General features: G+C 41.9%; 1 protein-coding gene across 1 annotated transcript in view; it reads left to right on the forward strand.

Annotated features, from left to right (window-relative positions):
* Positions 1-23,255, forward strand: part of LOC124789920 (serine/threonine-protein phosphatase 6 regulatory ankyrin repeat subunit B-like) — a 365,119-nt gene that overhangs the window by 120,963 nt on the left and 220,901 nt on the right. The window contains exon 6 of the mRNA XM_047257440.1: positions 6,219-6,527. Within this exon, the coding sequence (XP_047113396.1) occupies positions 6,219-6,527 (309 nt within the window). The remainder of the gene's footprint in view (positions 1-6,218; positions 6,528-23,255) is intronic.

Raw genomic sequence — 23,255 nt, forward strand, 5'->3', positions numbered from 1 at the left:
CGAAACCGGAACAACGACGCAACACGCGAAAGAACGAACCTACTCGTCGCCAATTGTGTAGTAACACTGTTCACGTTTACGTCGCACTTCACTTAGCGTAGACCAGGACTGTGTCCTAGGCATGCCCGATGTTCACTGACTGGGCACGGCCTGTGCTGCCGGAGTTGTTGTTGTTGTTGTTATGCCGGCAGAGGTCGCGTCCGAATTCTCGCATGCCCTCTGGTGGACGGGACTCTACTTGCGGCAACTACCGTCCGTGACGCGCCGTGCCAATGTGTGCCTCCCACGATCTTTCTGGTGGCCACTGCAGTAGTTCTCTACCCCCATGAACCATGGACCTTACTATTGGTGGGGAGGCTTGCATGCCTCAGCAATACAGATAGCCATACCATAGGTGCAACCACAACAGAGGGGTATCTGTTGAGAGGCCAGACAAACGTGTGGTTCCTGAAGAGGGGCAGCAGCCTTTTCAGTAGTTGCAGGGGCAACAGTCTGGATGATTGACTGATCTGCTCATGCAATGCTGACCGAAACGGCCTTGGTGTGCTGGTACTGCGAACATCTGAAAGCAAGGGGAAACTACAGCCATAATTTTTCCCGAGGGCATGCAGCTTTACTGTATGGTTAAATGATGATGGCGTCCTCTTGGGTAAAATATTCCAGAGGTAAAATAGTCCCCCATTCAGATCTCTGGGTGGGGACTACTCAAGAGGACGTCGTTATCAGGAGAAAAAAAAAAACTGGCGTTCTACGGATCGGAGCGGGGAATGTCAGATCCCTTAATCGGGCAGGTAGGTTAGAAAATTTAAAAAGGGAAATGGATAGGTTGAAGTTAGATATAGTGGGAATTAGTGAAGTTCGGTGGCAGGAGGAACAAGACTTTTGGTCAGGTGAATACAGGGTTATAAATACAAAATAAAATAGGGGTAATGCAGGAGTAGGTTTTAATAATGAATAAAAAAATAGGAGTGTGGGTAAGCTGCTACCAACAGGAAACGTACGATGAGATAAAAGAAATTATTCAGGTAGTGAAGGGAGACAAAAATTTAGTAGTCATGGGTGACTGGAATTCGAGAGTAGGAAAAGGGAGAGAAGGAAACATAGTGGGTGAATATGGATTGGGGGAGAGAAATGAAAGAGGAAGCCGTCTGGTAGAATTTTGCACAGAGCATAATTTAATCATAGCAAACACTTGGTTCAAGAATCATAAAAGAAGGTTGTATACATGGAAGAATCCTGGAAATACTAGAAGGTATCAGATAGATTATATAATGGTAAGACAGAGATTTAGGAACCAGATTTTAGATTGCAAGACATTTCCAGGGGCAGATGTGGACTCTGACCACAATCTATTGGTTATGAACTGTAGATTAAAACAGAAGAAACTGCAAAAAGGTGGGAATTTAAGGATATGGGACCTGGATAAACTGAAAGAACCAGAGGTTGTACAGAGTTTCAGGGAGAGTGTAAGGCAACAATTGACAGGAATGGGGGAAAGAAATACAGTAGAAGAAGAATGGGTAGCTCTGAGGGATGAATTAGTGAAGGCAGCAGAGGATCAAGTAGGTAAAAAGACGAGGGCTAGTAGAAATCCTTGGGTAACAGAAGAAATATTGAATTTAATTGATGAAAGGAGGAAATATAAAAACACAGTAAATGAAGCAGTCAAAAAGGAATACAAACGTCTCAAAAATGATATCGACAGGAAGTGCAAAATGGCTAAGCAGGGATGGCTAGAGGACAAATGTAAGGATGTAGAGGCTTATCTCACTAGGGGTAAGATAGATACTGCCTACAGGAAAATTAAAGAGACCTTTGGAGAAAAGAGAGCCACTTGTATGAATATCAAGAGCTCAGATGGAAACCCAGTTCTAAGCAAAGAAGGGAAAGCAGAAAGATGGAAGGAGTATATAGATGGTCTATACAAGGGCGATGTACTTGAGGACAATATTATGGAAATGGAAGAGGATGTAGATGAAGATGAAATAGGAGATACGATACTGCGTGAAGAGTTTGACAGAGCACTGAAAGACCTGAGTCGAAACAAGGCCCCGGGAGTAGACAACATTCCATTGGAACTACTGACGGCGTTGGGAGAGCCAGTCCTGACAAAACTCTACCATCTGGTGAGCAAGATGTATGAGACAGGTGAAATACCCTCAGACTCAAGAAGAATATAATAATTCCAATCCCAAAGAAAGCAGGTGTTGACAGATGTGAAAATTACCGAACTATCAGTTTAATAAGTCACAGCTGCAAAATACTAACGTGAATTCTTTACAGACAAGTGGAAAAACTGGTAGAAGCCGACCTCGGTGAAGATCAGTTTGGATTCCACAGAAATATTGGAACACGTGAGGCAATCTTAGAAGAAAGATTAAGGAAAAGCAAACCTACATTTCTAGCATTTGTAGACTTAGAGAAAGCTTTTGACAATGCCGGCCGAAGTGGCCGTGCGGTTAAAGGCGCTGCAGTCTGGAACCGCAAGACCGCTACGGTCGCAGGTTCGAATCCTGCCTCGGGCATGGATGTTTGTGATGTCCTTAGGTTAGTTAGGTTTAACTAGTTCTAAGTTCTAGGGGACTAATGACCTCAGCAGTTGAGTCCCATAGTGCTCAGAGCCATTTCAACCATTTTTGAACTTTTGACAATGTTGACTGGAATACTCTCTTTCAAATTTTAAAGGTGAAATGGGTACAATACAGGGAGCAAAAGGCTATTTACAATTTGTACAGAAACCAGATGGCAGTTATAAGAGTCAAGGGGTATGAAAGGGAAGCAGTGGTGGGGAAGGGAGTGAGACAGGGTTGTAGCCTCTCCCTGATGTTATTCAATCTGTATATTGAGCAAGCAGTAAAGAAAACAAAAGAAAAATTCGTAGTAGGTATTAAAGTCCATGGAGAAAAAATAAAAACTTTCAGGTTCGCCGATGACATTATAATTCTGTCAGAGACAGCAAAGGACTTGCAACAGCAGTTGAACGGAATGGACAGTGTCTTGAAAGGAGCATATAAGATGAACATCAACAAAAGCAAAACAAGGATAATGGAATGTGGTCGAATTAAGTCGGGTGATGCTGAGGGAATTAGATTACAAAATCAGACACTTAAAGTAGTAAAGGAGTTTTGCTATTTGGGGAGCAAAATAACTGATGATGGTCGAAGTAGAGAGGATATAAAATGTAGACTGGCAATGGCAAGGAAAGCGTTTCTGAAGAAGAGAAATTTGTTAACATCGAGTATAGATTTAAGTGTCAGGAAGTCATTTCTGAAAGTATTTGTATGGAGTGTAGCCATGTATGGAAGTTAAACATGGATGATAAAATAATTTGGACAAGAAGAGAATAGAAGCTTTCGAAATGTGGTGCTACAGAAGAATGTTGAAGATTAAATGGGTAGATCACATAACTAATGAGGAGGTATTGATTAGAATTGGGGAGAAGAGGAGTTTGTGGCACAACTTGACTAGAAGAAGGGACCGGTTGGTAGGACATGTTCTGAGGCATCAAGAGATCACAAATTTAACATTGGAGGGCAGCGTGGAGGGTAGAAATTGTAGAGGGAGACCAAGAGATGAATACAATAAGCAGATTCAGAAGGATGTAAGTTGCAGTAAGTACTGGGAGATGAAGAAGCTTGCACAGGATAGAGTAGTATGGAAAGCTGCATCAAACCAGTCTCAGGACTGAAGACAACAACAACAACATGGTAGTTCTGCAGATAAGGCACTGATATTCCAGTGCATCAGTAGGGAAGTTTTTTTACTGTAATTTCATGTGCATCCCCTCTTTGGTACCCGTACCTTTTATTTTCAGTTTTTACCTTCTCTTTTTACCCCAATCAGAATGTATCAGTTTCCCTTGTTTTTAAGATTTTACTCATGTCTGTGAACATTTTTCTTAATTTAATAGAGCCTAAGCTATTGAGGCATAGTCCATCTTATCATGTAAAAACTCATTAAATTTTACATGCGTTAAATAACAAAATTGCAGTGGTTGGTACTTTCTGTGATCCATCTAAGACATTTAAGTGTTAAATCACAATACTCTCATAAATAAATTGATGTTTTATGGAACTGGTGGTATAGCCAACCAATGAATAGTGTTGTATTTAACCAAAAGAATGTAGACAGTTGTACTTAATACTGAACTAATGTAAGAAGAAGAGATTTTCCTCCTGGAGGGGCTACAAAATGGTTCAATCTTAAGTCCACTACTGTTTCTCATACATGTAAATGGTCTTATATTTAATATAAAACAAGCAAAATTAGTTCTTTTTGCATATGACACTAGCACTGTAATCAGTCCAGACATATGTGTGACAAAAGAATAAATGGCGTATAATTTTCTTAATAATATTATTGAGTGGTTCTCTACAGGTGGTCTCCCTTTCCATTTAAAAAGAAAACACAGTGTCTTTAGTTCTGCATATCAAGAGGTACTACAACAATGACAAATGTAACACACTGTGAAGAAATAATAGCTAGGGTGGAAGCTTCAAAATCTTAATGTGTCCATATCGATAAGAACTTAAAATGGAAAACACACATCCTTTAACTCCTAAAACACATTAGGTCAACTGCATTCACACTTTCAATCTTTGCAGATCTTGGGCAGAGGCAAATAAGTAATTTAAAATACTTTGTTTACAGGGCCGGTTTAAGGTCCAAGTGACACAAGCTGGCACCTGCGGTGGCAAGTTGAGAGTAGTGACAGAGGTGTCACAAATCTAAGATTTCTATACATGACATATCATAATTATTAGTGGCTGCTTGGGGTGTCATACTGAGAGGTACATGTGAAGTGCAAGATTTGTATAAATACATACTGTAGTTAGTTGTGAAAGCTGACAAACGTGAACGTGTAAGAGGGGAAAGGGGGGGGGGGGGGGGGAGAGTGGGCTGATGGGACATGTTGAATGATAAGTTGCTTGTGTTGAAAATGTTATCAAACTGGCTCTGTTCATATATTTTCACTGAATAATGTCCTATGGAATAATACTGTGGGTTAACTTTTCTACAGGAAAAAGTGTTTTCATTGCTAAAAAGTGTATTGTGAGAATAATATATACTGTTCAAACCTGATCATCTTGTAGACCTGTTTTCAGAGTTAGGCATTTTGACTGTCACTTTACAGTACATTTATTCCCTCACAGAAGTCATTGTAAATAACCTGCTAAAAGGAGCAATGATATACATACTTACTATACATGAAGTAAAAATGATGTTCATTTTTACATATTTATGTTGTCTTTAATACAAAAAGAGGCTCACAGTGATACCACCAAAATTTTTATCACTTACTCTTTAATATGAAGTGTCTGGCAGACAGCAAAGCTAAGTCTGATTTCACCCCATTGTGATTAATCGTACAAATGATCCATGGAATATAAAACTAACTGGCTTACTAACTAGTTCACAGCAGTCAATATAATTCTTAATCTTACAACAGTTTGTGAAACCTGTATTTTTCGTGGTGTATAAAATGTTTAGATAAGTTACAGAAATACAGCCAGGTGACAGCTTGCTGAACACACCTACAGTGAAGACCAGAACTGATTGAATTTTCCTTTTGATATAGTTAACTCTAAAATTAGGCCCACTGATTTTCTGTGTATGTAATAAATTAGCTGCTAGAAGTTTCCAGGGACTTTTCTGGGGGAGGGATTGGGGGGTGGGGGGGGGGGGGGGGGGGAGATGGGAGCATCATAATGATTTTGGAATGAATTACATAACAGTTTTGAGATTTCATGACAGATGTTCTTTGTTCACTTGCTACCAGTTAGTATTTGTTACGCATTTGGACTTTCTTCAAACTGATACTAAACTGATTCATTTGTTTTATTCTTCTGGGCAGTATGAGAGTCCCATTTTCAAAGATTTTTTTTTCTTTCTTTCTTTCTGTTTTTTTCCTAGGAAGTTGCAGCTGCCCTTTCCTGCCACTTGCTGGGTACGTCCTTGATTAGCTTAATCACTAAACTCAGTTACAAGGCACATCCAGGTCATCCATAGCTGAATTTTCTGATGAAGAGTTGCAGACTGCATGTGAATCATGCAATGGCTTTCTACATTTTTGTAATATATCACACTGATCTTAAGTCCACATCTTTTGATGACTCACCAGACTCTCAGAATGATTGTTATACATTTCTTTGGCTTGTTTTGTACATATTGCTATATACTTATGAATTAAGTTTCAAAGACACTTCTGCATTTTGCAGGTTTTAATGCTACTTCACGATGCTGGAGCCGATCTTTCAAAAAGGGATGTTCTTGGGAGGACTGCACTCCATAGAACACTGGGAAACAAGGAAAATTTTGAGTACTTGTGGGAAAAATGTAAAGATTTCACACACTCTGTTGATAAGAAAGGGCAGACGCCAATACACAGAGCTATTTCAGATTTCCATCTTCATTGGGAAATGCAATATGTAGTGAGGCTCCTATTGGAAGCTGGTGCAGATGCCAAATCATGTGATACAGAAGGAAAGACACCTTTATGTATTGCTGTAGAGAAAGGCTCACGTGATGTAAGTATTTTTTTATTTTTTTCATTGTATGTGAACTATTTTACAGGCATCACTTTGTGAAACAAATGTCTGGTGGATGGCCAAGTAAATGGAATGAAATGGGTAGAGAGAAAAGAGGTGGGAAGCAACAGGACAGGTTGGGAACAGGTAGTTAGTGAGTCAGGGGAGGCAGTGGTTGTACAGGCTATACATGTGGCACATAGGTGCTGGAGCCTGTGGGGTGCAGCTAATGGAGAGGATGACATGGAGGCATAGATTTGGAGGGAGTCCTAGGACAAAGAAGGAGGAAACTATTGGGTATAGGGTGTGGGGCAGCAGGTTAGAGAAGACAGAAGCCAAGAGGATTATGTGAGTGTAGGATATGTTGCAAGGATAACAATCATCAAATGTAATTCAGGAATGCTGTTGCTGGAGGGAAGGATCCAGAGGGCGTGGGTTGTGAAGCAGCCATCAAATTGTATGAGACATAAAAACATAGATTCTGTAACTGTCCCTAAATTTGTGAATAAGCTGTTGTAAATTTGGCTTGTAGAACCACAGCTCCTCCAGTACCAAAAATGCAGCGGAGACATTGATCTTGTTTCTATAAAATGTTAGTGCCACAGTATTCATAAATTCATCATTAGGTTGCAGGAGTACAATTATTAGATTATCTGGTTAGTTTTTGTGCTACTGGTAGGAGTAAAGAATGACAATGCAGAAATTTACTGCAGTTCAAAACCTTAATTTAGAATGTTATAGTACCCTCTCTCTCTCTCTCTCTCTTCTCTCTCTCTCTCTCACACACACACACACACACACACACACATATATATATATATATATATATATATATATATATATATATATATATATATATATATATATATATATATAAAAAAACAAAGATGAGGTGACTTACCGAACGAAAGCGCTGGCAGGTCGATAGACACACAAACAAACACAAACATACACACAAAATTCAAGCTTTCGCAACAAACTGTTGCCTCATCAGGAAAGAGGGAAGGAGAGGGAAAGACGGAAGGAAGTGGGTTTTAAGGGTGAGGGTAAGGAGTCATTCCAATCCCGGGAGCGGAAAGACTTACCTTAGGGGGAAAAAGGGAAAAAAGGATGGGTATACACTTGCACACACACACACACACACACACACACACATATCCATCCACACATATACCGACACAAGCAGACATATTTATGGTCTTTAAATATGTCTGCTTGTGTCTGTATATGTGTGGATGAATATGTGTGTGTGTGCGAGTGTATACCCGTCCTTTTTTCCCTTTTTCCCCCTAAGGCAAGTCTTTCCGCTCCCGGGATTGGAATGACTCCTTACCCTCTCCCTTAAAACCCACATCCTTTCGTCTTCCCCTCTCCTTCCCTCTTTCCTGATGAGGCAACAGTTTGTTGCGAAAGCTTGAATTTTGTGTGTATGTTTGTGTTTGTTTGTGTGTCTATCAACCTGCCAGTGCTTTCGTTCGGTAAGTCACCTCATCTTTGTTTTTATATATAATTTTTCCCACGTGGAATGTTTCCCTCTATATATATATATATATATATATATATATATATATATATATATATATATATATATATATATATATATATATAAAAGCAAAGATGAGTCACCTCATCATATATATATATATATATATAAAAAAGCAAAGATGAGTCACCTCATCTTTGTTTTTATATATAATTTTTCCCACGTGGAATGTTTCCCTCTATAATATATATATATATATATATATATAAGCAAAGATGAGGTGACTTACCGAACGAAAGCGCTGGCAGGTCGATAGACACACAAACACAAACATACACACAAAATTCAAGCTTTCGCAACAAACTGTTGCCTCATCAGGAAAGAGGGAAGGAGAGGGGAAGACGAAAGGATGTGGGTTTTAAGGGAGAGGGTAAGGAGTCATTCCAATCCCGGGAGCGGAAAGACTTACCTTAGGGGGAAAAAAGGACAGGTATACACTCGCACACATGCACCTATCCATCCACACATACAGACACAAGCAGACATATTTAAAGACAAAGAGTTTGGGCAGAGATGTCAGTCGAGGCAGAAGTGTAGAGGCAAAGAAGTTGTTGAAAGATAGGTGAGGTATGAGTGGCGGCAACTTGAAATTAGCGGAGATTGAGGCCTGGCGGATGACGAGAAGAGAGGATATACTGAAGGGCAAGTTCCCATCTCCGGAGTTCGGATAGGTTGGTGTTGGTGGGAAGTATCCAGATAACCCGGACGGTGTAACACTGTGCCAAGATGTGCTGGCTGTGCACCAAGGCATGTTTAGCCACAGGGTGATCCTCATTACCAACAAACACTGTCTGCCTGTGTCCATTCATGCGAATGGACAGTTTGTTGCTGGTCATTCCCACATAGAATGCATCACAGTGTAGGCAGGTCAGTTGGTAAATCACATGGGTGCTTTCACACGTGGCTCTGCCTTTGATCGTGTACACCTTCCGGGTTACAGGACTGGAGTAGGTGGTGGTGGGAGGGTGCATGGGACAGGTTTTGCATCGGGGGCGGTTACAAGGATAGGAGCCAGAGGGTAGGGAAGGTGGTTTGGGGATTTCATAGGGATGAACTAACAGGTTACGAAGGTTAGGTGGACGGCGGAAAGACACTCTTGGCGGAGTGGGGAGGATTTCATGAAGGATGTATCTCATTTCAGGGCAGGATTTGAGGAAGTCGTATCCCTGCTGGAGAGCCACATTCAGAGTCTGGTCCAGTCCCGGAAAGTAACCTGTCACAAGTGGGGCACTTTTGTGGTTCTTCTGTGGGGGATTCTGGGTTTGAGGGGACGAGGTAGTGGCTCTGGTTATTTGCTTCTGTACCAGGTCGGGAGGGTAGTTGCGGGATGCGAAAGCTGTTTTCAGGTTGTTGGTGTAATGATTCAGGGATTCCGGACTGGAGCAGATTCGTTTGCCACGAAGACCTAGGCTGTAGGGAAGGGACCGTTTGATGTGGAATGGGTGGCAGCTGTCATAATGGAGGTACTGTTGCTTGTTGGTGGGTTTGATGTGGACGGACGTGTGAAGTTGGCCATTGGACAGGTGGAGGTCAACGTCAAGGAAAGTGGCATGGGATTTGGAGTAGGACCAGGTGAATCTGATGGAACCAAAGGAGTTGAGGTTGGAGAGGAAATTCTGGAGTTCTTCTTCACTGTGAGTCCAGATCATGAAGATGTCATCAATAAATCTGTACCAAACTTTGGGTTGGCAGACTTGGGTAACCAAGAAAGCTTCCTCTAAGCGACCCATGAATAGGTTGGCGTACGAGGGGGCCATCCTGGTACCCATGGCTGTTCCCTTTAATTGTTGGTATGTCTGGCCTTCAAAAGTGAAGAAGTTGTGGGCCAGGATGAAGCTGGCTAAGGTAATGAGGAAAGAGGTTTTGGGTAGGGTGGCAGGTGATCGGCGTGAAAGGAAATGCTCCATCGCAGCGAGGCCCTGGACGTGCGGAATATTTGTGTATAAGGACGTGGCATCAATGGTTACAAGGATGGTTTCCGGGGGTAACAGATTGGGTAAGGATTCCAGGCGTTCAAGGAAGTGGTTGGTGTCTTTGATGAAGGATGGGAGACTGCATGTAATGGGTTGAAGGTGTTGATCTACGTAGGCAGAGATACGTTCTGTGGGGGCTTGGTAACCAGCTACAATGGGGCGGCTGGGATGATTGGGTTTGTGGATTTTAGGAAGAAGGTAGAAGGTAGGGGTGCGGGCTGTCAGTGGGGTCAGGAGGTTGATGGAGTCAGGTGAAAGGTTTTGCAGGGGGCCTAAGGTTCTGAGGATTCCTTGAAGCTCCGCCTGGACATCAGGAATGGGGTTACCTTGGCAAACTTTGTATGTGGTGTTGTCTGAAAGCCGACGCAGTCCCTCAGCCACATACTCCCAACGATCAAGTACCACGGTCGTGGAACCCTTGTCCTCCGGAAGAATGACGATGGATCGGTCAGCCTTCAGATCACGGATAGCCTGGGCTTCAGCAGTGGTGATGTTGGGTGTAGGATTAAGGTTTTTTAAGAAGGATTGAGATGCAAGGCTGGAAGTCAGAAATTCCTGGAAGGTTTGGAGAGGGTGATTTTGAGGAAGAGGAGGTGGGTCCCGCTGTGACGGAGGACGGAACTGTTCCAGGCAGGGTTCAATTTGGATGGTGTCTTGAGGAGTCGGATCATTAGGAGTAGGATTAGGATCATTTTTCTTCGTGGCAAAGTGATACTTCCAGCAGAGAGTACGAGTGTAGGACAGTAAATCTTTGACGAGGGCTGTTTGGTTGAATCTGGGAGTGGGGCTGAAGGTGAGGCCTTTGGATAGGACAGAGGTTTCGGATTGGGAGAGAGGTTTGGAGGAAAGGTTAACTACTGAATTAGGGTGTTGTGGTTCCAGATTGTGTTGATCGGAATTTTGAGGATGCCTACAGGCCAACCGTAAATTAGAACAGCATGCCACCCTCCACCTCAAAAAACTATCCATTCTCCTGGCTTCCCACCTCCGGAAAGGCAACTCACTCACCCTTCACAACCTTTCCAGCAAACCTCAACCTCCTCTCATTGCACACAAACCCAGTCTCTCCCATCTACTCAATCTCCCACTTCCAGCTCCACTCCCTCCAAAACCTCAAAATTCCGATCAACACAATCTGGAACCACAACACCCTAATTCAGTAGTTAACCTTTCCTCCAAACCTCTCTCCCAATCCGAAACCTCTGTCCTATCCAAAGGCCTCACCTTCAGCCCCACTCCCAGATTCAACCAAACAGCCCTCGTCAAAGATTTACTGTCCTACACTCGTACTCTCTGCTGGAAGTATCACTTTGCCATGAAGAAAAATGTTTGTGTTTGTTTGTGTGTCTATCGACCTGCCAGCGCTTTCGTTCGGTAAGTCACCTCATCTTTGCTTTTACATATAATTTTTCCCACGTGGAATGTTTCCTTCTATTTTTTATATATATATATATATATATATATATATATATATATATATATATATATATATATATATATAAAAAGATGATGTGACTAACCAAATGAAAGTGCTGGCAGGTCGACAGACACACAAACAAACACAAACATACACACAAAATTCAAGCTTTCGCAACAAACTGTTGCCTCATCAGGAAAGAGGGAAGGAGAGGGAAAGACGAAAGGATGTGGGTTTTAAGGGAGAGGGTAAGGAGTCATTCCAATCCCGGGAGCGGAAAGACTTACCTTAGGAGGAAAAAGGGAAAAAAGGATGGGTATACACTTGCACACACACTCACACATATCCATCCACACATATACAGACACAAGCAGACATATTTATGGTCTTTAAATATGTCTGCTTGTGTCTGTATATGTGTGGATGGATATGTGTGTGTGCGCAAGTGTATACCCGTCCTTTTTTCCCTTTTTCCCCCTAAGGTAAGTCTTCCCGCTCCCGGGATTGGAATGACTCCTTACCCTCTCCCTTAAAACCCACATCCTTTCGTCTTTCGCTCTCCTTCCCTCTTTCCTGATGAGGCAACAGTTTGTTGCGAAAGCTTGAATTTTGTGTGTATGTTTGTGTTTGTTTGTGTGTCTGTCGACCTGCCAGCACTTTCATTTGGTAAGTCACATCATCTTTGTTTTTAGATATATTTTTCCTACGTGGAATGTTTCTCTCTATTATAACCATATATATATATGTAAACAAAGATGATGTGACTTACCATACGAAAGTGCTGGCAGGTCGATAGAAACATAAACAGACACATACATACACACAAAATTCAAGCTTTCACAACAAACTGTTGCCTCATCAGGAAAGAGGGAAGGAGAGGGAAAGACGAAAGGAAGTGGGTTTTAAGGGAGAGGGTAAGGAGTCATTCCAATCCCGGGAGCGGAAAGACTTACCTTAGGGGGAAAAAAGGACGGGTATACACTCGCACACACACACATATCCATCCACACATATACAGACACAAGCAGACATATTTAAAGACCAATATATATATATAAAATAGAGGGAAACATTCCATGCGGGAAAAATATATTTAAAAACAAAGATGATGTGACTTACCAAACGAAAGTGCTGGCAGGTCGATAGACACACAAACAAACACAAACATACACACAAAATTCAAGCTTTCGCAACCAACGGTTGCTTCGTCAGGAAAGAGGGATGGAAAGACGAAAGGATGTGGGTTTTGACATTTAAGACATATTTTCACTTCTGCCTGAATAGCATATGTTGCACTAGGTTCACTACCACTAAAGACACATAGCTTATCATCAAAAACTTTATTCTTAGCTTTACATTCTTTCTCAAGGGAGGGCCAATCAGTAAATTTATCTTCAGACACAGATGTTTTGGGCTTACTTTGTGCAATACACTTCTAAACATTTTAACCAGTGTACCTCCGCCAAGAAACATCAGCAGAATCAAATCCTCGAAGACTAAATTTATCCAACTTATTACTAATACACAACTGATGTTCCTGTGGACCTTGTCCTTCAAAAAACTTTTTATTGACTTCTGTACCATTAGTAACCCTTTTCAAGCCACAATTATACCTGTATGCACATGTAACCACCTTATATAAAATGGCAATAGCAAACTTATTATTAAAAAATGTGATCTCATCTTTAATATTGTAGGACCTGAAAATTGGCATTTGTTTGGCATTCAAATCAAAATGTCCTGCAACCTTACTTTCTTTGTCTTTATCACCATGACTAAATTTGGTATTAAATGTTTAAAAAAACTCCATACACTGCTTATACATTCTCCCCAGGTGAATTTTTGTAGTCAGAGGACACCTACAATGAATCCACCATTGATGTACATGCCTGCAGTCCAACATCATCCTCTGTCCATGCCTGTATAAATGGAGATACCCTCATTCGCATTACTGTCAGATGTCTCCATTACCTCTTTCATAGACATGCAGTGAAAAATATGACATTTAGTATGGACAATATATGCTCAGCTGCAAACTGTGCTACTGTTTGGTCAACTTTACTCTTGGCCACAGTTTGGTGGTGACTATTCATTCAGGCGGACAGTTGGTTGGTGGTCATGCCCACATAAAATGCTGCGCAGTGATTGCAGTAAAGGTAGTATATGACATAGCTGCTTTCACAGGTGACCTAGACTCTGATGGGGTAGGATATACCCATGACAAGACACGAGTAGGATGTGCTAGGTGGGTAAATCAGACAACTCTTACACCTAGGTACTGGAGAGGGATATGACCCCTATGGCAAGGGGTTGGGAATAGAAATGGCATAGTGATGGACCAGGCTATTCTGTAGGTTGGGTGGACAATGGAATACTGCTTTAAGAGGAGTGGGAAGAATCATGGGTAGGATGTCCATCATTTCAGTGCATGATAATAATCAACATTTTGATGAGGGATATGGTTCAGTTGCTGAAGACTAGGATGATATCGGATGACTGGGGTGGGGGAGGGAGAGGGTGTGCTTCCTTGCACTGATTCTACACAACCCATACCACAGTTCACCTGTGAAACAGCAATCCCAGCAATATCCAGACGGCAAAATGTAGGAGCAGAGGTGTGTGTACTCTAGCTTGTCAAAGGATTACTTCTGAAAGCCAGCAAAGTTTTCATTCTTTCTTGTGTGTACTTGTCAGCTTATGCTGTTCAGTGAGGTCTCCTTTTCTCCTAAAGTATTTACATTGTGACAGAATGTTCCTTGCTATATTGATAGATGGAAGGAGTTGGATAATGGGATATGTAAAGTCTAAAGAAAATACCTCACTTGTAAACTTATATAAGAAGTTGGAGATCATGTTTAGAAGTCATTGAAACGGCAGTTGCTTATGAAAACAAAATTTTTCTGTGTTTATTTATTAAGAATAGCTCAATAATGTGACTAGAGCCTTGTGCATTAGAAATGTTGTGCATTCACATTCAGGATCTATAAAAGCTAAATTTATGTATTTCACTTCATAATTATCAAACAAATAAAGGAAGCAATGTAAGATGAAGTCACTTTCATTCTGACAACAGTTGCGAATAGTTATGGACACATTTAGAGAGTGAACTTAACAGTTCATTGGCAGTGGAGACTGCCTTTGAAATGGTGACATCTTTAAAAATGGTGTATGTTGTATAAGAAAAATAAACTTTTGTGTTCCTTGTTTAGTTTCATTTTCTTACCCAGAATGTGGAACAAAGCATTTTATCTATATATGGTACTGAACACAAATTTTCACACAAACGCTTCTTGTTTTGACCATAATCTCTCATCTTCAGACTTCACACATTTCAAATTTTTATGTGGAGCATAAGAACTGTAATAAAATTAGCATATTTTATCAAAAGATTGTGCTCTATATTATTGAGTCTCTCCACACTTACCAATATACACTCCTGGAAATGGAAAAAAGAACACATTGACACCGGTGTGTCAGACCCACCATACTTGCTCCGGACACTGCGAGAGGGCTGTACAAGCAATGATCACACGCACGCACAGCGGACACACCAGGAACCGCGGTGTTGGCCGTCGAATGGCGCTAGCTGCGCAGCATTTGTGCACCGCCGCCATCAGTGTCAGCCAGTTTGCCGTGGCATACGGAGCTCCATCACAGTCTTTAACACTGGTAGCATGCCGCGACAGCGTGGACGTGAACCGTATGTGCAGTTGACGGACTTTGAGCGAGGGCGTATAGTGGGCATGCGGGAGGCCGGGTGGACGTACCGCCGAATTGCTCAACACGTGGGGCGTGAGGTCTCCACAGTACATCGATATTGTCGCCAGTGGTCGGCGGAAGGTGCACGTGCCTGTCGACCTGGGACCGGACCACAGCGACGCACGGATGCACGCCAAGACCGTAGGATCCTACGCAGTGCCGTAGGGGACCGCACCGCCACTTCCCAGCAAATTAGGGACGCTGTTGCTCCTGGGGTATCGGCGAGGACCATTCGCAACCGTCTCCATGAAGCTGGGCTACGGTCCCACACACCGTTAGGCCGTCTTCCGCTCACGCCCCAACATCGTGCAGCCCGCCTCCAGTGGTGTCGCGACAGGCGTGAATGGAGGGACGAATGGAGACGTGTCGTCTTCAGCGATGAGAGTCGCTTCTGCCTTGGTGCCAATGATGGTCGTATGCGTGTTTGGCACCGTGCAGGTGAGCGCCACAATCAGGACTGCATACGACCGAGGCACACAGGGCCAACACCCGGCATCATGGTGTGGGGAGCGATCTCCTACACTGGCCGTACACCACTGGTGATCGTCGAGGGGACACTGAATAGTGCACGGTACATCCAAACCGTCATCGAACCCATCGTTCTACCATTCCTAGACGGCAAGGGAACTTGCTGTTCCAACAGGACAATGCACGTCCGCATGTATCCCGTGCCACCCAACGTGCTCTAGAAGGTGTAAGTCAACTACCCTGGCCAGCAAGATCTCCGGATCTGTCCCCCTTTGAGCATGTTTGGGACTGGATGAAGCGTCGTCTCACGCGGTCTGCACGTCCAGCACGAACGCTGGTCCAACTGAGGCACCAGGTGGAAATGGCATGGCAAGCCGTTCCACAGGACTACATCCAGCATCTCTACGATCATCTCCATGGGAGAATAGCAGCCTGCATTGCTGCGAAAGGTGGATATACACTGTACTAGTGCCGACATTGTGCATGCTCTGTTGCCTGTGTCTATGTGCCTGTGGTTCTGTCAGTGTGATCATGTGATGTATCTGACCCCAGGAATGTGTCAATAAGGTTTCCCCTTCCTGGGACAATGAATTCACGGTGTTCTTATTTCAATTTCCAGGAGTGTATTAGTAAGATTTGCACCACATTTTGCAGCAGCACAGTCTGTTGCCTACGCAAGAAGTTCCGCATGACTTGGTGATGCCTTGAGCACACACACACCTTTTCTGAAAGTATGAGCAATGTTTCTCAGGTGCAAAAGCTTTAAGAAAACTTAGCTGGACTGAACATATCAATGGAGTGCAAAATAAATCAAGTAACAGGTCTTGATAACTATCAAATGAGCGAAATAAGTTTAATGAAAACTCTGGCCTATTGTCACTTTTTGAGTGCCTGTTTAGCCACCAATTTGTAATGTTACTTATTTGGTTGTGGTTGAAATTATTTGGTGGCACATGCATGACTCAAGTCTTATAGTCTGAAAAGCATTTTTGGCAGTGCACTGTTCAAAGATGAACACAGTAATGTTCAGTTAAATTGTTTACAATTGAACATGTCTTCAAATTATTTTCATTGGAATAATGAACTGCTATATCCTGCTACTAGTGAGTGTGAGTGCTCCAAGTGTTGTGTTGCCGTGTGTGCGCGCTTAAATCAACTGCCAACTGTATCAGCATGCACCAGCCACTAAAGCCCACCTGTAGGGAGTGTGCACACAGCATAGTCTCTGCCATTCTGTCTACCGGTGACTCATGCCTGTGCACATGGAGAACTGTGCCTACTCACTCTCACTACACTCTTTTAGTTTGTACTGCTCACATCAGTTGTTCTGTGTATCACTCATATTGCACTTTTGGTTTGATTCTGTACTCTTGTTACATGTAGAGTAATGAGAGGCTTATTTTCATTATAGTCTGAGGTTTGTGAATAAAACCGTATTTGTGTTACTTGGATTGGTTCTGAAAGAACATTTTACTTCGACAGTGACCACTTCATCAGCTTACATTAACAGACAGAAGACAATTCCACTTGTCTGTCCACCCACTTTTCCTCCTTATGATGATTAAGCCAGGAATTGGGAAGCTTATGGAAAAGACTCAGACAGCATTTTTTGGGTTTTGGCATAACAGACTCGAATTTGTGCAAAGTCTTATTCCTCTCATGGATTCCACATAAAGTTTATCAATTATTATGTCAGCTTGCCCCTTTACAAGAACTGGCAGCTCTTACTTTTGATCACATGTGCAGTTTATTGTCCAGCAAATTAATGCATGCCATACCAGCATGAGTTGAATTCTCCTGATGCCACAAGGAAACATACCAGTCACACTGGGCCTGGGCAATCAAACTTCACTGACTTAGCCATAAGTGTCAGCTCATTACTATGCCCATAATGTCTCTTATCAAGACCCTATGGTGCAAGATGCAGTTATCTGCTTAGCTCCAGATGAAGTATGCCAGAAGACTTTACTCTGTGAAAGCCCCCTTTTGGGTGCAGTTTTCCAAATAGTGACCAAATTGAAGCGTGGGGCAATGTGGCAGTAGTGTTACAAGATGTGCCTACTAGGATGACAGATAGCTTGCACAAGGAAGCAGCAGTGGAGGAGGTAAAAATTTGGGTCTAGCTCTGAACAGACCAAGGCCAGCCCAAATAACCACAACTGCCACAGCACCAGCATCACCGTTCTCTGATCCCATCTTGTACTTTCTGTTTGGCATGTACTAAGTGCTAGACTATTTGTAACGCTTTCCAGAAGAAAGGCCACATTACTTCCTTGTGTTGTTTGCCAAAGGTTGCTTAACATATGGAAATGGACATAAACTGTGTGATTCCAATATTTGTAACTCCCAAGTTGCTTATCGAGTTAAGTATTTTTCACCAAGTGGTCCAGCTATAGGTCAACAAAAATGCTACACTGACACTGAATTCCCAAACACATGTGAGTTTAGGCTCGTTGGCATTGACACCAGTCATGTGGAAGCTGATCTGTTATAACAAACAGAACATTGCACTGTTGGGACAATTTATGGCATCTGCCTCTTACAAGTCAGTGGTTTATTCCATTACATTTCTGGTGGTTGCTGATGCCAGTGTTTGGAACTTGTTTGGGATGGACGCATTTCACACATTTGGGTTTTCTATCACTAATGCATTTCACCTTGTGTCTGACCAGCTACCGTATTCTCAATTGGAGACACTATGTGGGGAGTTTTCAGTCTTGTTTTCAGAAGGTATAGGGTGTGCTATGTTTTTTGTGCTTACATTTCTTTGAAATACACTGCTCAGCCTCATTTTTGTCATGTGCATCCTATTCCTGCCACCTTGAAAGATCAAATGAAGGCAGAATTGAACAGATCTAAATCTCTAGTGGTGGTACAACCTTCTATGACCAGTGAATGATTGTCTCCGCTGGTTGTAGTTTGGAAGCTGTTGGGAAAACTTTGCCCTTGTGGTGACTTCAGTACTGTTGCTGATGTGCAGTTGACTGTGGATATGTATCCTCTCCCATAGCATGAGCAACAGTTGGCAAAATTATTGGGTTGCCAGTACTTTTCTAAAATTGATTTGTCTGAAGCATATCTGCAGGTTCCTGTGGATGAAGAGTTTTGGTGAGCTCTGGTTTTGAATACATCTTTTAGTCTCTATCAATATTTGCACGTTTCTTGTGGTGTGACTAGGCCACCTGCTATTTTCCAACAATTTTAGAGCAATTGACTATGCTTACAATGTAACCTCGCAAAATCTCAGTTTTTTCAACCTTCTATTGTTTATTTGGTGTTTGAGGTCTCATGGGATGAAGTTCAGCCTCTGCCAGACCACATATTTGCTGTTACTTCTGTGTGTTACCCTTTGTCCATGAAGAAGCTTCAGGCCTACCTAGGGAAGATAGCCTACTACCATAAATTCCTGCTATGGCAGCCACATTAGCCCACTGATTGCATACCTTGTTACACAAAAATGTATCTTTTTGGTGGAAACCAGATTGCAAACGTGCTTTTCAAATCTTTAAATCCAAACTACTCTCGCCCCCTTGTTTAGCTATGTTGTCTCTGGACCAACACACAATATTGTCAACTGACACTTCACAGTATGGCCTCAGCACAGTTCCAGTGCACAGCTCTGAACAACCGGTTACTTACACCTCTAAATCAGTGACCCTGGCCCAGCAGCTTTATTCTCAGGTGGAAAAAGAGACTCTTGCCATAGTCTATGCTCTCCAGAAATTTTTTTTTTTTGTATGACTCCAGGTTTCATCTTATTACACACCATAAACCCTTGGTTTCTTTGTCAACACTCACACTTCCTCCCCTGACAAGGCAGCAAACTACCTACAACACTGGGCACTGTTCTTGTCTCTCTACAATTAAGAAATCCATTTCCAACCTATATCCAAACACACCAATTTCGACACCTTGTCCCACCTTCCTGTGGGTCCTGATCCTGACTTTGATCATGAAGAATTGCTTTGCTTCCATCTTGATACTGAAATGCAGGCTGTGTTCAAGGGTTTCCCAATTTCGAGCTCACGCATAGCAGCTGCCATTGCTGCTGATCCCATTGTCCCCCAGATGGTTCAATTTGTTCAACAAGGCTACCCAGGTAAACCCCTGAGTCAGGCTTTGGACCCTCTGAACAATTATTTTTCCTTATGGTATCACCTCTCTGTTATTGACAGTGTTTTTCTGTTGTCAATGGAAGATGTCTCTTTGAGACTAGTCATTCCCAGTGCGTTACAATGAAAAGTTCTATGTCTCCTCCACCAGGGCGATTGGGGAGTTCCGTGCACTAAACTGTTAGCAAGGAGATATGTTTTTTGCTCAGAAATTGATGGCGAAATCGTCCATTTTGTTGTGGCTTGTGAATGATGTGCCTGACAACGGGCAGCCCCAGGGTATATCTGTCCCCCTGGCTAGCTCCATACCAGCCATGGGAATACATTCATGTTGGCTTTGCAGATCCCTTCTTGAATTCCTGTTGGCTCTTCATTTTGGATCTATTTTCCAGTGCATGTCAATATTGGCTGAGGTCACAATTCTTATGCTTTTGGGGTTTTTTCCTATTGAGGGGTAGCCTTGTACCTTAGTTTCTGATAATGGGCCTCAGTCCATTTCCCACACCTTTCATACATCATGCCATTCCACCCTCAATCGAATGGTGACACAGAACAACTAGGCATACGTCCAAGTTCTGAATGAAAAAGTTTGTTATGGATTCTTCGCGAGATGACATCCTTCTCAGTTTTCTGAGCACCTAATGCTTCATGCGTATGGGGGACAGGAGCCCAGCTGAGGTGCTTCATGACTGGCAGCTGTGCAGACTGCTTCACCTTCTGCAGCCTGCACTGCACCTGTTGCATCTGGATTCACCCATCCACTTTGCGCCGGAATTACTGGTGTGGGCACGAGGGTCTGGTTGCAGGCCCAGGTGGATACTGGCCACTGTTGTCTGCTGCCAGGGATGTTGTCTTTTATCATCTCTGCAGCCAATGGGCTGATGGTGTGCCGCTTGTTCAGTCACGCACCTGCTCACTGCTGGAAACTACAGGTTTGTGGGTGCAGCCCCCCCGTCACCAGAACCTGCCTCACCAATCTCAGTCGCAAATGATGTTTACAGCATATTCAGATTTTGCTCACTGTGTGACGGTCTTCAGTGATAAAAACATGTAAATAACCAGTTGCAATAAGGTAACATACATGCGTTATAAAATGTACAGTTGCATAAGCTTTAAATATATGTCAGTCATAAAATACATACCAGAAAATGTTTGTTAAAACATTAAAACCATTTGATTATGATTAAGGTCCTGACCATATTATTCATGTCAGAGACAGAGTTCACACTGAGGTGGCTGTTCACAGTTACAACATAGCTGGCTTCAGTGTACACCATGCCAATCTACAGTGCTCTCATGACATGGATCATATATTGACAACATGTATTAACTTTATTTTACAATTCATATGGTTTATTATTTTATTTAGTATTTTGTATTTTTCACCCACTTATGAACATAAAACAAACAATGTGGTTGCAATCAAAACCAGTGACTAATGTTTTAAAGTTATGCATAATGGTAACTGTGTGACCTACCAGTGGCGCCAGTTACCACTGCACGTTTTACAACTGAACGTAGTTTAAAAACACAAAAGTCTTAGTTTAAAAATACAAAAGTCTTGTACAAATACATAACTTCATAAAATATTTATTAAACCCAAGCTATATACTAAGTACAGTTAACCTATTTGGAACAGAAAAGAGTGGTGCTGTAAGTCATTGTACCATTATCAGTATGTTGAAAGGCCAGGAATCTTTCTGCTTTAACATGTCCTCTCTTATGAATTTATTATTATTATTGTTATTATTACAGGATTAATCAATACAAAGATTAATTAATAACAACATCTTGTTGTATTCCTGTTATCCTCCACCAAGCCTCTTTATGCAGCGCATCTTCATTGTCGATGCTGCAGTGTTCCATTATCCCATTTATATGGTCTGTCCAAGAATGTCATGGTCTTCTGCACTTACGTCTGCTGGATGGTTTCCAGTCACATACCCTCTTTGGCCACCGATGATCTGGCACTCTCATCATATGTCCATACCATTTTAATGATTTTCTTTCAGTTCTATCTATCACTATATCATTTGCCTTCATTCTAGCTCTTACTTCCTCATTAGTTTTTCTTTTTATTCTTGATATTCTGGTACTCCTACACAAGTAACCCATTTCCACAGCTATTAGTCTTCTTTTGAGATCCACATTTAAGATCCAGAGTTCTGATCCATAACATAGCACTGACTCAACCATCAGCTTAGCTACTCTTTTTATATTGTTGTTGGCAATATTCGTATCCCACCAAAAATAATTCATACACCCTAACACTTTTCTACTGTGCTGTATTCTATATTTTACGTCTTTATGGCCCAGTCCATTTTTATCAATATGTGCCCCGAGATATTTAAATTTCTCTACCTAACTCATAACTACTGTTTTGTTGATGTGTACTTCAAATTTAGCATCACTATTCATCACCAGATACTCTGTTTTTGTTAGACTCATTTGTAGTCATTTGTTGTATTCCCAATTTAAACATCATATCATGACGTTAGAAATAGTCAAAATCTAAATGGAGCAGCCCATTACAAACAGTATTGTAAGGTGCTTAAAAAAGTTATTAGGAAGGCAAAAAGTATGTGGTATGCAGATAGAATAGCTAAGTCTCAGGATAAAATTAAAACCATGGTCAGTCGTAAAGGAAGTGGCTGGTCTGCAGAGACAGGTCGAGGATATACAATCAGTGTGTAGTGGGAATGTTCGTGTTACTGATAAGTCACATATATGTACAGTATTTAATAATCACTTTCTGAATATAGCAGGTGAACTAAATAGAAACCTAGTCCCAACAGGGAATCATATAGCGCTCGTAGAAAAAAGTGTTCCAAGACTGTTACCTGAAATGCTCCTCCATGATACTGACAAGAGGGAGATTGAGTTAATAATTAAATCACTAAAGACCAAGAACTCCCATGGATATGATGGGGTATCTAGCAGAATACTGAAGTATTGTTCTATGTATGTTAGCCCAGTACTTAGTCATGTCTGTAACTTTTCCTTTAGGAGTGGTCGGTTTCCTGACCGATTAAAGTACTCGGTAGTGAAACCACTTTATAAAAAGGGAGACAGGGATAATGTTGACAATTATAGACCTATTTCTATGCCATCGGTGTTTGCTAAAGTTATCGAGAGGGTTGTATATACAAGGTTACTGGAGCATTTAAATTCACATAATTTGCTGTCAAATGTACAGTTTGGTTTTAGAAGTGGTTTAACAACTGAAAATGCTATATTCTCTTTTCTCTGTGTGGTTTTGGATGGATTAAATAAAAGGTTGTGAACGCTAGGTGTTTTCTTTGATTTAACGAAGGCTTTGACTGTGTTGACCACAAAATATTACTGCAGAAGTTGTACCATTATGGAGTAAGGGGGGTAGCTTACAATTGGTTCACCTCTTACTTTAAGAACAGAAAGCAGAAAGTAATTCTCTGCAGTATTGAGAGTGGTAGTGAT

The sequence above is a fragment of the Schistocerca piceifrons genome, chromosome 3, assembly GCF_021461385.2.
Source record: "Schistocerca piceifrons isolate TAMUIC-IGC-003096 chromosome 3, iqSchPice1.1, whole genome shotgun sequence".
Taxonomy (NCBI): Eukaryota; Metazoa; Arthropoda; class Insecta; order Orthoptera; family Acrididae; genus Schistocerca; species Schistocerca piceifrons.